Source organism: Sapajus apella, unplaced genomic scaffold (assembly GCF_009761245.1).
Source record: "Sapajus apella isolate SASKATOON/1434 unplaced genomic scaffold, GSC_monkey_1.0 scaffold1, whole genome shotgun sequence".
In the NCBI taxonomy this organism is placed as follows: Eukaryota; Metazoa; Chordata; class Mammalia; order Primates; family Cebidae; genus Sapajus; species Sapajus apella.
In genome coordinates this window covers 24,608,591-24,625,158 of record NW_022436941.1, presented here as the reverse complement: position 1 = coordinate 24,625,158, position 16,568 = coordinate 24,608,591, and the positions used below count along the sequence as shown (strand labels likewise).

The 16,568-nt window shown below is 41.8% G+C and overlaps 1 protein-coding gene across 3 annotated transcripts in view; it reads left to right on the top strand.

Moving 5' to 3' along the window:
- LVRN (laeverin) overlaps nucleotides 1-16,568 on the top strand; it is a 73,086-nt gene that overhangs the window by 18,217 nt on the left and 38,301 nt on the right. For all 3 annotated transcript variants that reach the window (XR_004267493.1, XM_032273992.1, XM_032273983.1), the window contains exons 2-3: nucleotides 13,272-13,414; nucleotides 14,550-14,689. Coding sequence is in view for 2 of the 3 variants with exons in the window: in XM_032273992.1 (XP_032129883.1) it covers nucleotides 13,272-13,414; nucleotides 14,550-14,689 (283 nt within the window). In the remaining variant the exon portion in view is untranslated. The remainder of the gene's footprint in view (nucleotides 1-13,271; nucleotides 13,415-14,549; nucleotides 14,690-16,568) is intronic.

Sequence of the window (16,568 nt, the reverse complement as noted above, 5' to 3'; positions counted from 1 at the left end):
GCTGTGCAGAAGCTGTGGAGTTTGATTAGGTCCCATTTGTCTATTTTGGCTTTTGTTGCCAATGCTTTTGGTGTTTTGGTCATGAAGTCCTTGCCTACACCTATGTCCTGAATGGTTTTGCCTAGATTTTCTTCTAGGGTTTTTATGGTGTTAGGTCTTATGTTTAAGTCTTTAATCCATCTGGAGTCAATTTTAGTGTAAGGTGTCAGGAAGGGGTCCAGTTTCTGCTTTCTGCACGTGGCTAGCCAGCTTTCCCAACACCATTTATTGAACAGGGAATCCTTTCCCCATTGCTTGTTTTTGTCTGGTTTGTCAAAGATCAGATGGTTGTAGATATGTTGTGTTGCCTCCGAGACCTCTGTTCTGTTCCATTGGTCTATATCTCTGTTTTGGTACCAGTACCATGCTGTTTTGATTACTGTAGCCCTGTAGTATAGTTTGAAGTCCGGTAGTGTGATGCCTCCCACTTTGTTCTTTTTGCTTAGAATTGACTTGGCTATGCGGGCTCCCTTTTGGTTCCATATGAGGTTTAAGGTGGTTTTTTCCAGTTCTGCGAAGAAGGTCATTGGTAGCTTGATGGGGATAGCATTGAATCTGTAAATTACTTTGGGCAGTATGGCCATTTTCACAATATTGATTCTTCCTAACCATGAACATGGAATGTTTCTCCATCTGTTTGTGTCCTCTCTTATTTCGTTGAGCAGTGGCTTGTAGTTCTCTTTGAAGAGGTCCTTTACGCTCCTTGTTAGTTGTATTCCTAGGTATTTTATTCTCTTTGTGGCAATTGTGAACGGAAGTTTGTTCTTGATTTGGCTCTCTTTAAGTCTGTTATTGGTGTATAGGAATGCATGTGATTTTTGCACATTGATTTCGTATCCTGAGACTGCTGAACTTGCTTATCAGTTTCAGGAGATTTGGGGCTGAGACGATGGGGTCTTCTAGATATACAATCATGTCGTCTGCAAATAGAGACAATTTGACTCCCACCTTTCCTATTTGAATGCCCTTTATTTCTGTTTCTTGCCTGATTGCTCTGGCTAGAACTTCTAATACTATATTGGATAGCAGTGGTGAGAGAGGGCATCCTTGCCTGGTGCCACATTTCAAGGGGAATGCTTCCAGTTTTTGCCCATTCAGTATGATATTGGCTGTTGGTTTGTCATAAATAGCTTTTATTATTTTGAGATACGTTCCATCGATACCTAGCTTGTTGAGGGTTTTTAGCATAAAGGGCTGTTGAATTTTGTCAAAGGCCTTCTCTGCATCAATTGAGATAACCATGTGGTTTTTGTCTTTGGTTCTGTCTATGTGGTGAATTACGTTTATAGACTTGCGTATGTTGAACCAGTCTTGCATCCCCGGGATGAAGCCTGCTTGATCATGGTGGATAAGCTTTTTGATGTGCTGTTGCAATCGGCTTGTCAGTATTTTATTGAAGATTTTTGCATCTATGTTTATCATGGATATTGGTCTGAAGTTTTCTTTTCTTGCTGAGTCTCTGCTGGGTTTTGGAATCAGGATGATATTGGTCTCATAAAATGATTTGGGAAGAATTCCCTCTTTTTGTATTGTTTGGAATAGTTTCAGAAGGAATGGTACCAGCTCCTCTTTGTATGTCTGGTAGAATTCGGCTGTGAACCTGTCTGGACCTGGGCTTTTTTTGGGTGGTAAGCTCTGAATTGCTGCCTCAACTTCAGACCTTGTTATGGGTCTGTTCAGGGTTTCGGCTTCTTCCTGGTTTAGGCTTGGGAGGAGGCAAGTGTCCAGGAATTTATCCATTTCTTCCAAGTTTATTAGTTTATGTGCATAGAGCTGTTTGTAATAATCTCTGATGAGGGTTTGAATTTCTGTGGAATCTGTGGTGATATCCCCTTTATCATTTTTTATTGCATCAATTTGGTTATTCTCTCTTTTCTTTTCTTTTAATCTGGCTAGTGGTCTATTTTGTTGATCTTTTTAAAAAACCAGCTCCTGGATTTATTGATTTTTTGAAGGCTTTTTTGTGTCTCTATCTCCTTCAGTTCTGCTCTGATCTTAGCTATTTCTTGTCTTCTGCTAGACTTTGAGGTTTTTTGATCTTGCTCCTCTAGCTCTTTCAGTTTTGATGATAGGGTGTCAATTTTTGATCTCTCCTTTCTTCTCATGTGGGCACTTACTGCTATATATTTTCCTCTAGAGACTGCTTTAAATGTGTCCCAGAGATTTTGGTATGTTTTGTCTTCATTCTCGTTGGTTTCGAAGAACATCTTTATTTCTGCCTTCATTTCATTGTTTATCCAGTCAACATTCAAGAGCAAGTTGTTCAGTTTCCATGAAGCTGTGCGGTTCTGGGTTAGTTTTTGAATTCTAAGTTCTAACTTGATTGCACTGTGGTCTGAGAGACTGTTTGTTACGATTTCCATTCTTTTCCATTTGCTGAGGAGTGATTTACTTCCAATTATGTGGTCAATTTTAGAGTAGGTGTGATGTGGTGCTGAGAAGAATGTATATTCTGTGGATTTGGGGTGGAGAGTTCTGTAAATGTCTATTAGGTTTGCTTGGTCCAGGTCTGAGTTCAAGTCCTGGATATCCTTGTTAATTTTCTGTCTGGTTGATCTGTCTAATATTGACAATGGGGTGTTAAAGTCTCCCACTATTATTGTGTGGGAGTCTAAGTCTCTTTGTAAGTCATTAAGAACTTGCCTTATGTATCTGGGTGCCCCTGTATTGGGTGCGTATATATTTAGGATCGTTAGCTCTTCTTGTTGCATTGATCCTTTTACCATTATGTAATGTCCCTCTTTGTCTCTTATGATCTTTGTTGCTTTAAAGTCTAATTTATCAGAGATGAGAATTGCAACTCCTGCTTTTTTTTGCTCTCCATTTGCTTGGTAAATCTTCCTCCATCCCTTTATTTTGAGCCTTTGTGTATCCTTGCATGTGAGATGGGTTTCCTGGATACAGCATGCCGATGGGTTTTGGCTTTTTATCCACTTTGCCAGTTTGTGTCTTTTGATTGGGGCATTTAGTCCATTTACATTTAGGGTTAATATTGTTATGTGCGAATTTGATACTGCCATTTTGGTGCTAGCTGGGTGTTTTGCCCTTTAGTTGAGCTGGTACTTGTTGTTCCTTTATATGTGTAGAGCCTCTTTCAGGAGCTCTTGTAGAGCTGGCCTGGTGGTGACGAAATCTCTGAGTACTTGTGTGTTCACAAAGGATTTTATTTTTCCTTCACTTATGAAGCTTATTTTGGCTGGATAGGAGATTCTGGGTTGACAGTTCTTTTCTTTAAGGATGTTGAATATTGGCCCCCACTCTCTTCTGGCTTGTAGGGTTTCTGCTGAGAGATCTGCTGTGAGTCTGATGGGCTTCCTTTTGTGGGTAACCCGACCTTTCTCTCTGGCTGCCCTTAGTATTTTCTCCTTCATTTCAACCCTGGTGAATCTGACGATTATGTGCCTTGGGGTTGCTCTTCTTGAGGAATATCTTTGTGGTGTTCTCTGTATTTCCTGGACTTGAATATTTGCCTGCCTTGCTAGGTTGGGGAAGTTTTCCTGGATAATATCCTGAAGAATATTTTCCAGCTTGGATTCATTCTCTTCGTCGCATTCAGGTACGCCTATCAAATGTAGATTAGGTCTTTTCACATAGTCCCACATTTCTTGGAGATTTTGTTCATTCCTTTTTACCCTTTTTTCTCCAGTCTTGCCTTCCCATTTTATTTCATTTAGTTGATCTTCGACCTCTGATATCCTTTCTTCTGCTTGGTCAATTCGGCTGTTGATACTTGTGCATGCTTCACAAAGTTCTCGTGTTGCGTTTTTCAGCTCCATCAATTCACTTATATTCCTTTCTATTTTGTCCATTCTTGTTAGCATTTCGTCAAATCTTTTTTCAAGGTTCTTAGTTTCTTTGCATTTGGTTAGAACATGTTCTTTAAGTTCACAGAAGTTTCTTACTACCCACCTTCTGAAGTCTGATTCTGTCATTTCATCACACTCGTTCTCCCTCCAACCTTGTTCCCTTGCTGGTGAGGAGTTGTGATCCCTTGTAGGAGGAGAGGTGTTCTGGTTTCGGGTGTTTTCATCCTTTTTGCGCTGGTTTCTTCCCATCTTTAAGGATTCATCCACCTGTCGACTTTGTAGTTGCTGGCTTTCAGATTGGGTCTCAAATCTTTCAGATTGACGTTCTGTTTGTTGATGATGAGGTTACTTCTGTTTCTTGGTTTTCCTTCTGACAGTCTGGACCCTCTGCTGTAGGTCTGCTGAGGTTCACTCCAGGCCCTGCTTGCCTGGGGTTCACCTGCAGCAGCTGCTGAACAGTAAGGGTTGTTACCAGTTTTCTTCTTCTGCTATCTTTGTCCCAGAAGGATACCCGCCTAGTGTCAATCTGATCTCTCCTTTATGAGGTGTCTCTTTGGATATATAGGGGTCAGGGAGCTGCTTGAGGAGACGGTCTCTTCTTTATAGGAGCTCAAATGGTAAGCTGTGTGCTCTGTTGTTCATTCAGAGCTGCTGGGCAGGTACGTTTAGGTCTGCTGCAGCAGAAGTCATAAACTGCTTTTTGTTCCCAGGTGCTCTGTCCCAGGGAGTTAGGGCTTTATTTATGAATTTCCGTTATGCTGCTGCCTTCTTTTTTTTTTCCTTCAGAGCTGCCCTGCCCAGCAAGGAGGCAGCCTAGTCACTGTTGGCCTGTAGAGGCTTTGCTGAGCTGCTGTGGGCTCCCCCCCAGCTGCCGAGTGAACTTCTTTGCAGTCCTGTTTATATGGATGTAGTTAGAACTGCTTTGGCGATGGTGGCCCGCCTCTGTTGAGGCGGAGTCTCTCTGCTGTGGCAGGTTGCGTTGGCAACGGCAGGCTGCCTCAGCATTGGCCGACTACCTCCGTGGTGGTGGGCTGCCTCGGTAATGGCAGACACCAGTCCCCCACAGAGCTCGATCGTCCCGGGTTCAGCTGCGCTTGCTGTGAAACACTCAATCCAGAGTTTCTGATTGCTGTTCTTTTGTGGGTTTGGGACCAGCCGAGCCTGATCACCTGGCTCCCTGCCTCAGAGCCTTTTATTTTTGAGATGGAGTTTCACTCATGTTACCCAGGCTGGAGTGCAATGGCACGATCTCCACTCACTGCAGCCTCTGCCTTCTGGGTTCAGGCAATTCTCCTGCCTCAGCCTCCTGAGTAGCTGGGATTACAGGCACGCACCACCATGCCCAGCTAATTTTTTGTATTTTTAATAGAGATGAGTTTTCACCATGTTGACCAGGATGGTCTCGATCTCTTGACCTCGTGATCCACTGGCCTCGGCCACCCAAAGTGCTGGGATTACAGGCTTGAGCCACCACGCCTGACCTCAGAGCCTTTTTTAAGTTTGTGTTCCAGTTGCCTGTTGAAGAGGCGCCGGGGTCTGTTTGTTTTCCCCTGCGGCCACTCACTGCGCTGGCTTAAACAGCGGCACTGAGGTTTGTGGCGTTTTTTGTTTTTTTTTTTTTGCCCTGGAATCTACTGTCCTGGTTCCCTGCTCAGTCCCCTTTTAAACAGACGAATGGGCGACTTCCCGTGGCTCCAATCGCCAGCCAAAAGGGCACCCAGACTGGTGTATTTTGTAAGTGTTGTATTTGACCGGAGCGTAGAAAGTTATCACGAGACAAAAGTATGCCAGATTGCAGGGTCATTTATTTATGCCGGCGACCACAGAGGACTCATGTCTCTCCAACCTGTGGTGGCAACAGGAGGGTGCCACGATTTTTGATACCCGAAAAACCACCTTGGGAGTGGGGGAGAGGGGCAGGGATGGGGATGAAAAGGCTTCAGACATTCCGAGGGCTAGTGGATTCTGTAAATTACCTCCTGGGCAGAGATGAGGGTGGGGGTCCCCGGACATTCCAAGGGATGGGGACTTTTGTCATTCCGTTTGTTACTTAAGTGGTTTACAGAAGTCAAGATAAACATTTGTTTACACATTATCTGGTTAAGGTGGAAATCACAGACCTTAGTTACTTATTACAAGTCGCAGGAGCCAAGATGTCATGGGTTAGGACTGCTTACCTGTCACATTAGGGCCACAGAGAGCAGTTACTGATAAGAAAATGTAAGCAGCTTTACATAGTTTTGAAGAACAAACTGGCAGTTCTATTTACAGAGGCCAAGGACAGTAGTTATTGTGAGGAGAATGGGGCAGCCATTTCAACTTATCTGAAAACAGCTTTGCATTTTATAAAATAGTTTTGCTCTGGTTCTGGCTCTAGGCCAGCACAATATCACATAAGGAGAACCGCTGTTCCGGGGCGCCGACAAAGCAGCCCCGCGGGGCAAAGCAGCAGCGCCAGCCGGCACAGCCGGGCTGGCCGAAACAGCCGCGCTGGTGACCTGTAGAGCTCCTCCACCTGGGAATTTCCTAGTCTGTGGGCAATAAAAATGCGGTGTCCACTCACCCTCTGCGCTTTCACTGGGAGCTGCAATCCTGAGCTGTTCCTAAATGGCCATCTTGGATCCTCCTTTAAGACCCTTTTATTTCTCATGTAGGAATTTCATACTACAAATTTGCTGCTATTGCTTTAATGCCATGCCACAAATGATATTATGTTGTTTTTAATCTTTTTTTTTCAGTTCAGAATATTTTCTAATTTCCATTTTGATTTCATCTTTGACTCCTGTGTTATTTACAACTGCGTTATTTGCTTTCCAAATGTTTGGATATTTTCTCATTTTTTTTCTTGAGTGTCTGACATTTAAATTTGTATGTTGTTGAATGCTGGATTTTGTTATATTGCTTAGAGAATGCTGGCCCTTTTGGGTAGTAACTGAAATTACTTGGTGATCCTACTGATCCTTGTCTGATTCTCTTGAGCCTTGTTTTTAAGTTCTTTGAGAGTGACTCTAAAGAAGCCTTTATTCTACAGCTACTTTTGCTTAATACTCAGGCACCACCCAGCTGGTCTCTCTCTGTTGAATAGTCTAAATATTCTGAAGATTTCAATACGCTGGCTTGAGGGAATTCAAACAACTCTGAACAGTATGTGAAATCTGGGAAGTGTTCAGCTTACCCTTCGCTGGTACTTAGTATTTCCCCAACAGCTTCTCTTTGCCTGAGCTCATGAGGATTGATATTTGACTAAAGGCTTGAGGGGAATTCTATGCAGATTTCTGGAAGTCTTTCTCTACATAGTTACCTCTTTTCTTAAACTCACTCTGCAAGTTCTAGCTGTCTAGGTGCCCCTGAACTCTAACGTCTGTTTCTTCAGCTCAGTGAGACCACTGGATTGTTTCTGTGCTGCAGTTTAGAAACGGCTTCCAGGTAGAAAGACAGGGTGATTGCAGCATTTGGCTTGTTTGCTTCTCTTCCTTGAGAATCACAGTCCTCTGCTTCTGGTTATCTTATGTCTGAAATAGTTGTTTCATATGTTTTATCAAGTTTTAAAACTGTTTTCAGCAGAAGGCTGACTTGAGCCTATGTTACTTCCTTGTGGTGTCAAACAGAAGGCTCATTATCTTTACATTTGGGGATGCTATTAATTTTAAAGTTAATCTTCAGTTATCTTCATGACATCTTAGTTTAGTTTTAGAATTTATTATTTTATGTACTTCAAAGCAGGCAATGCATTGGAAAGGACCCCAGGCTTGGGAGCTGGATCCCTGATTCTGGTACTACCTTGCACTTGCTGGTTGTCTAATCAGTTGCATAAACTCCTGGGGAGTCAGTTTTCACATCTGTAAATTAAGATGACTGGACTTTTTAAGGTCTCTTCACTTTTGAAATTTAGTAAGAGACAGCGCTTCTCAGCCTTTTGGCTAAGATCAAGTGAAATTTAATAAGAGAACACATATAATCCCACTTTAGTTCACAGATTCCCAGAATTCTTCTTGCATTTCTGATCCTAGTATTCCCTTGATTAAAGAGAAGAAGGAATTGAAAGGTATGTAGAGAAATGAAGATAGAAAGGCCAAGATCAAATAAGGAAGTATGAAATCATTGGTGAAAATTAGGATATTTGGGGGTGCAAATAAACATGAAAGCAACATGATTAAAATCAATGAATGTGTGCAGGTATAGGCAGAGTGAACAGAGAATAGAAAGAGACTTCCTTGCAGTTGCTGTTTATGCTAAGAAATCTGGCATGGTGATTAGGGTATGACACACAAGAGAGAAATTTGAACAGTATTAGGAAATAATTTGTAAGTCTCAAAACAAGGTCAGGGAACTCAAGTGCCAGGCACATGATGCTGGTGTCACAGAAGAAAGATATCATTTCATTATCCTATGGAGGTGTCATACCCATATATATCATGTGGCTGAGCAGTTCTCTCTGGGAGATGATTTTGCACAGCAAAAATTCAGATCCTGTGTCTTTTGAAAAATAAGTATAGCTAGCATATTGAAAAACCACAGCTTATAGTTTAGTAAAAGCAAAACTTTATTTTTCCCATTATCCTTTTACAGTGGGAAATTTAGTCTGCGGGGTAACTTTTCTGCTCTGCATGAGGACCCCAGCAGCCTATAAGTTCCTGCTTATTCTTAGGTGACAGACGATCTACAGTCACTAAGTCACAAATACGTCAGATGCGAAAATTAGAAAATCCAATCCTGTGTAATAGTCAAACCTTTGAACTTAATTTGCTGTTAAACCTCCTCTCCCACCTCCATTCTCTCCCATGCTCCATTCCCACTCTTGGGCTGGCTTTAGAATCGAAACCGGCAGTAATTTAGAGGGTGTAGTCCGTCTCCTTTTCTTTACCTCACATTTCTACTCTGCTTTGCCTATCCTGATAGCTGCTATTTTGATTTCACGAGAGTCCAGTGGGTCTGGGGGTGACAGGGAGAGGTGATAAATTGAACACTTCTTACTTGAACTAGTACTGTTGTCATTTGGTCTCATTCTGGTCTTACAGATGAATTTTCCCTTGAGGTGTCATTTTCCTGGCTTCTTCGGTGTTTTCCCTCTTTTTTCTACAATTTCCTTGACTCAGCAACTTCTCCTATGTCTTTGTTCTGATAGTCACTATGACTTCTTCCTTAGCCCCTGGACACCGAGCAGTGTATTCCAAAGCTCCTCCAACCTCTTCCAGGTGGCTCTATAGGACTGACCCAAGACAGTCCCCTTATTGACTTACTCTGTGTATAGGGGACACAGCTCTTGCAAGGAACACTCATGCATCCCTGGCCAGGGACTGGCATGAGTCCCAAGGCAACAGCACTCCAAAGAAGTCAGCTATTCTCATTCCTTTTAGATCGCCACCTGGTAGGACTTAGACCCTGGCCATACTGTCAATTTCATCTTTCTCAAAAGTGAGTTGGGCTTCGAAGCCTCTCAGCCTAGGGAAACACTTCCACTGCTCTCTGAGGGATTCTTTCCTCCAAGCTCATAGTTAGAAGGTTGCCCCTCCTCCCAATTCCCTGAGAGCATGGAAAGCTTGGCAAAATAATGCCTGCCCCTCCCCTCCATCAAGAGATATCTTCTCCATCTCTTTTGTCTCCATTCTCTGACCCTTCTTCTGTGGCCTTCATCTAGCTGAGAAGCTCAACAGGCACCCCCAGGTTCTCAAGGCCATTTATTTTCAATATCTTTGTAACATATTTTGGCGCCTTTCTCTGGAATTTTACATCTATTATGTTTTGTTGCATGGTGAAAATGTCAGTTTTCAGATCCTATTACACAAGTTATAAACAAACATGATTCATAAGCCAACCTTTGAACCACGGTCCAGTGGGGTAACATCTGGCTCTACTAAAACTTTTGATTTCTCAGTGTGTTATTGTGTAAAAAAACTGCGGAGGAGGACAACTTTCCTAAGAGTTTTATTTAATACTTGATCAGCTATGCTATTCAGCACTTGTTAACTAGAGCTGTAGGAATACAAAGTTCATAAAATAATTTGGAATGAAATAGCTTACTGAGTGGATGTAGTGGATATTTTTGTATGGTAGTAGATTTATTCTCCAAGAATGTCATGTGGTTCTTAATCATGAAGAAAGCAGAGAGTCCATGATCCACTTCCAGCGCAAGAAAGCAGTGAGTCCATTATTCTCTTTCTAGACAGGAGGGCAGGAAAGTGGCTCTGCAATACTGACCCACAAGGAGACAAATTCTCCCAAATTAACTCCCTCACCAGCTGACCATTCTAAACACAGACTTCATGGACACCATAATAGCATGTTTCGGTGAGAGCTGAAGGGAAGAGAGGGTGGTGGATGGTTCTATTTTCTGAGGTCAGAATACCTTTGCAGGGTTGCTTGAGTCCAAAGCATAGAGAAAACAGAAAGAAACACCACTGTGAGGTTCCCAGAGGCGGCATAATCTGATCATATGCGCTGCTGTTTAGACTTGACTTTTGCAGGTAAGGTTGAGGGCCAAAGGTTGTGTGCTGTAGGGATTTCCCCCTAACTTTTTGTTTGTTTGTGTAAAACTAGGGAGGGAAATTGTTGAATGAAATGCAAGAGATTTTCTTTTATTTTACTTATTTGGAGACCTCAATTATGGAATTGGAAAACGTTTGCTTGATGTTTGATTTGCTAAAGTGGCAACTCTTTAAGCTGGTGCCCCCACCTGCTTTTATGCTCCAGGTTCACTTTTTGAACCTGGAGAATAAAAGTTTCCCACTTCCTTAAAGTGTCTAATTTTCTCCCCACCTCCCACCTTGCAGCCTCCTTGAGATTCATAAGCTTTGTGAAGTCATGGCAGCTAAGAATGTATGATCAAGCTTTACTTCCTATAGTTTCTTTTACAAAGAAAATAGGCATTTGCTGGCTTTTTAAAAATACGTGTTTATATATTTTTTAAAATAGGAGAGAATCCCTCAGAGAGCATGTATCTTTTTAATATACCACCAGTTGTACAAAATGTCCTATAATTTCAGAGGGCTCAAAGACCTTCTGAAGGCCATGCATTAACCTGCAAGGGGGTTGTTTCTCCCAACTTTAGATGACTCTGTCACGGCCACGTCATGGGCTCATTTTCCATCCTGCTGGATATCCTAATCCCTCTTAGAATCAGTTTTAAAGCTGTGAGTGACCTTAGAGATCATCTACATTTTATAGAAAATTTAAGTGGTATATTAAGCAACTTTCCCAAAGTTACACGAGTGTCTTTACACTACAGGTTCCGAGCAAGAACTCAGGTGACTGAATTTCCTGTTGACTCCTATTCTTTCCACTATATTGTCAATGGCTTGAGTCTTCTCTACTTTGTCCCGTCCCCTTACAGACAGTAACCAAAACCATAAAACAAATGCCAGGATAACACACTCTGCCAAAGTACTTTATATTCTTTTGTATATACTGATATCATGCTGTTTTTCTTTTATACTAGTACTTGGCTAAACAAAATACTTATGCAGTTGCTGTGAACCCAGATTTTGCCAAGTATTATAAATGATACAGAATAAAAAAAAATTAACTCTAATTTCTAGCAGTTTCAAATTTACTAGGGAGACAAATATGACTCATGTTTAACCTGTGGCCAGCTGTAACCCCTAGAACTTTTCTTTTATATTTATAATTTTTGCTGGTATAATAGTAGGTATATGTATTTGTGGGGTACATGAGATACTTTGATACAGGCATGCAATGCATAATAATCACATCATGGAGAATGGGGTATCCATTCCCTCAAGCATTTATCTGCTTTGCTACAAACAATTATACTCTTTTAGTTATTTTTAAATGTACAATTAAATTATTTTGACTACAGTCACCCTGTTGTGCTATTAAATACTAGTTATTAGTCATTCTAACTATTTTTCTTTTGGTACCCATTACCATCCCCACCTCCCCCCTGACCCTGGGACTTTTAAAGATGCATCTGTAATTAGTGATTTCCAGGCCTCCATTGCATCCTCTAACTCATCCCTCTTTGATTTCTTGTATAGCTCCTCTGTATCAAGAATGGTTTGTGAGATTGGAAGGGATATAGGAGAATTCAACGGCGTTTTGTTGGTAAAATTAATTACCAATAATATAAAAGCTCAAACAGCAGTACGAGGTAAATAGTGTCATTATTTTCTAGGTGAGGAAACTGAGGCTTAACAAGATTATGTGACTTGTCCAGGAGTGCAGAGTTGGTAGTAGATGGAGTGGAGTAGGCTCTTTCAGCAAAAGTAGCTGGTATCAGAGCCCGCAGGGATCCCTCCAGCCTATGCAACTAAGAGTATAATAATGTGGGCAAGGGCAAATAGGCCAAAATAGGCTTACTGTAAATCATTGTTTTTGTCACGTGAGGTCATGATACCTAAAAATAGCTGACTGAGAGGTGTTTGCATGTGCCAGCTGTCCCATGTGTCCTACCTAAAGCTGTGTGAATTTTTATGCGAGCAGCAACTGTGTAACAGTGAAGGAGGGATCACAAAGCTAAGTAATGTGTGGGATACCCTCTTGAGAGATCTTTGTTGAATTCACCTTTTATTTATCCAAAATTGGAGCTGATGCAAAAACAAATGTAGTAGAGACTTTCAGTCTCAGGACCTTTGTTGAAAAAGGAATTTAGCATCCACAGTTGTCATCTAAAAACAGGTTCCCAGGTAAGCAAGTCTTGGCAAATGGGACAATGAGGCTGCAGGATTGTTTTGTTTCGAGAAGAAAGTTGTCTACTGGGACCTATGCTGTCATCAGTCTCAGGCAGTGTTTGCAGAGGGTGAACCTGACATCTTCTCGCCCCTAAACTTTTCCCTGTAAGTCATCAGTGCATGGTGGGATAATGTGACTCTTTGTATTTTGCCATGGAGATGGAGGAAGAATCAGTAGGGATTTGATAAATTTACCCATGTATAATTGAAAGTTGTTTTGTTTAATCAGCGTGTGCCCAAATTGTTTACTCCCAAGGGTGTCTAAAATAAAAACTTTGTGTAAGTTTTTGGCTAGGAAGAAAAGCAGGCATGTGAGAAAAAGAAAAAATATATAGACATTCTTCCACTGACTTTTACTTTAGTGGAAGATGAAAGCAATAGACCATTATCAAATAAGTAACCCTAGCTTTATAAAGACCTGGTTCTCGGAAGACTGGTGTGGCATATTTGCTATATTTGTTTCTATTCTGTTTGTAAAAGGTTTTAAAGGTTTACGATGTAATAAAGCAATTATTTTGTGTTGAAAATTAAAGAGTGTGCTTGTATTTTAGGTCTTATGAGAATTCTAAGGTGCCATGAGAATTGGAGTGTGTTGGTGTGATGGGGTGGGCAGTGAGGAAGATGGGAGGAAACTTCCTCTCACACACCATGCTAGCTTACAAGCCCTCATCTCTCAATATTTTTTATTCCACTGGGTTGAGATAAAAATAAATAAAAATTTTTCCATAATGTATTTCAGGGTCCTGATAGCATCCCAGCTGGAACCAACATTTGCCAGGTTTGTTTTCCCTTGTTTTGATGAGCCAGCTCTGAAGGCAACTTTTAATATTACAATTATTCATCATCCAAGTTATGTGGCCCTTTCCAACATGCCAAAGCTAGGTAAGTAATGCTTTCTGTCCATATCTAGCTATCTAGCTATATAAGCTTTGTAATCACGTTTACACCAGTGGCTTTTCTAGGCAGTGTATTATGGTGTATTATAAGTACAGCCTCCTATAATTAGGTAGTGCAGTCACCTGGAGTATGTGTCAGCACCCACATCTTGGAGATGGTAAGTCCTGATTCCTTTTGTATTCAAAGCTGAGGATATTATACTGTTCTTATACGTAGGCAGTCTGCCTGTCCATTCGTTTGGGCTTCAACTGTTGATCATTAGTGATAACGAGTTGGTGGGCTTGGGCTGAATCTGGTGCACAGCTGTGTTTTATTTAGCTCACGTGCCTTTTTTTCTTTTGATTAAATCAGTTTCCAACTTTAAAATATCTAGAGATTTTACATAAAAATTTAAATGTGTAAACTGAGAAGTTCTAACAACACTGCGCCTATGGCTCTTACGTGGCAGTGATCAGTTACATTTGAGAGGAGGCTCTAAGTCTCAGGACCTTAGTTGAAAAGGGAATTTAGCCTCCACAATTGCCATCTAAAGGCAGGTTCCCAGGACAGCAAGTCTTGCCGCAGCCAGCAGGAGGTTGGCTGTCTCCTGCAGCCTCTTCTCAGATGATCCCCAGCACGCCCTATTAGCATACGCCAACCCATTTCACTTCAAGTGCCTGGCCCTGGTAGGTATTTGAGTTTGTGACTACTGCTTTAAAGTCCCCAGATTGTTTCTGCTAAAGTCTTAGTTGAAACCTGAGAATAGTAGAATTGCACCTTGTTGACCTGCCTGGGGGCAGCTCTAGATTGAGTGTTGTGAGAAATGGGCTGGACTAGAAAACAATAGAAGTAGGTGGAGGAGAAAGGAGGCAGATATCAGGGGCTAAGTGTTAGTGCTAGTGGATTTGGCCCTCAATCAAGCTTGTATTATTCAAAATGCTGATTCAGGCCAAAGATACTATTCTGAGATCTTCCTAATGTAGTTTTGGATAGCTTAGGGGAAGGTGGAGAAATCTGAACGGCTAGGCTCTGAGGAATAGCTGGAAAGGAGTAGCTGTGTGACAACTGATTTGACAAATTATTTCAAAGTCTTGTTATTGCTTAGGTTTGCTGTGATTTGAACTAAAATAAATTTCTCTAGGTCAGTCTGAAAAAGAAGATGTGAATGGAAGCAAATGGACTGTTACTACCTTTTCCACTACGCCCCACATGCCAACTTATTTAGTTGCATTTGTTATATGTGACTATGACCATGTCAATAGAACGGAAAGGGGCAAGGAGGTGAGTGAGGAAGATTCTCTAGGTAAGGGAGGGTGTACTGGCTGCAGACTGTTCATTTATTCTTTCTGCCTCCAGTGGCTATGCCTGCATATCCCATAATCGCTTCCTAGTTCTCTCTCCCAAGTCCTGTTAAAGTTCTTAGTGTGGCTTTGCAGAATGGGACGTAACATTTTCTATTGCCATTCTTTGGATAGGTTTCCATGGAAAGACTGCATATTAAACCCACTCCTCAAGACAAGGTCTATGCTCCCTCTTCCCAGTGTGTTTCTGCTTTTGCAGAAGACAGGAGAGAATGGGGAGCACTGCTGCCCTGAAACTTGATACTTGGGTTTAGCGTGTGATGTGTACTTAGCCAGGGTTAGTGGAGTCTTGAAGCTTGAGTGATATTCAAAACGGTCAACAACCAGTGTGGCTGGGCATCAACCAGTCAAAACAGACTCTAGCCAGGAAAAAATGCTGTGGCTGAAATGGTGCATGCAGGTTAAATTTCATCCCTATTGTTCTATGAAACAGCCATATAAACAAAGCAACCCCCAAATGCAGAAGGAGCTGAGAAACCGAAGAAGGAGGCAGACAAATCTAGTTTGTTGGTTTGGAGTGATTTATTAAGTGAAAAAGACAGAAGCATGGTCTTGGGTGGCACAAGACAGGTATATCTTTGCTCTGCAACTCCCCAGACCCAGGGCTTATGTCTTGGGGGAAAAGCATGCATGCTGCATGCTCTGGAAGGAATGTGTAGTTGCCCACCCACAGGCATCACAGCCTATGATTTCCAGAAGAACAAGGGTGGTTTTGAAGGAAACTTAGAATGAATAGGTGTTTCTACATAATGAGTATCACATTAACTAGACATTTTAGACTCAAGGATAGTTAGAATTTACGTAGTGGATTAGCATTTAAAATAAAGTCACTCTTGTCCCCATACCAATCCAGAAGCTGAACTGCCATGTTCTTCAGCTCTGGAGCATGCAACACTTTTTCTGAGTTGTGTAAAGTTGGCATCTGTCCTGAAATACCTGGTTTTCACCCAATTACCCCCTTTATGATAATCCTTTAGAAAAATATGGCGGTTATACTGGCAGTGCTTTATATACTGGTTCACTCCCTATCACAGAGGGACTTACACCCAGTTCTTTCTAGACGCATAGGCTTCATGGGGCTGAGAAAAATCAGGCCTTATAGCTGGCTAACATATTCTCCTGACCTCAAGATCTTCCAGGCTTACACTGTTACATGTGGAGAAAAGAAAGCTGTGGATGAGCCAAGCTGCTCGTCAGGGAAGAATCAGTCAAAGCTACTCCTCCTTTACAACTCCTAACCTAGTGATGAATTAACAACTTTGTGTTGGTTGAACGATTCTCAAAGCTCCTCCTAACTTTATGAATTAATAATACTGTGTTAGATGCAAACGACAGCTTGTTATCTTCCTAAGCTGATGGCTCTAGTCTGATTTTCCTCATTGAATAATTACTAGTAGATCCTTGACATCCACAGATAGAGCACTGGCCAAGTTAAACATGCGTGGCTTATATAGTTAAATCTGCTCAGGCCTGATTTGGAAGTATGTGCTTCAAGTTTGGCAAGGAGGAGTGGGCCCCATGGCTCCCACAGGAAATGACAGACCCAAGGTGATTCCTCGGCTCCATTATCTCAAGTGCCTTGTTGTGGTCAGTGCTGCTGCACAGCCAACATTTCTTGTAGAGGGATGAACTCTATTTATCTGTGAAAGATCACCCCGAAAGGATGCCAGCTGCCATAGAAGCAGCAAGAAAATGGAGCATGCCTGAGAAACTCATGTTCTTAGTCAGCACACTGAAGTTTGGCATGAGTCTATCAGTGGAATGTTAGCATTTGGCTACAGCTCAGCTTTACAAAGTTA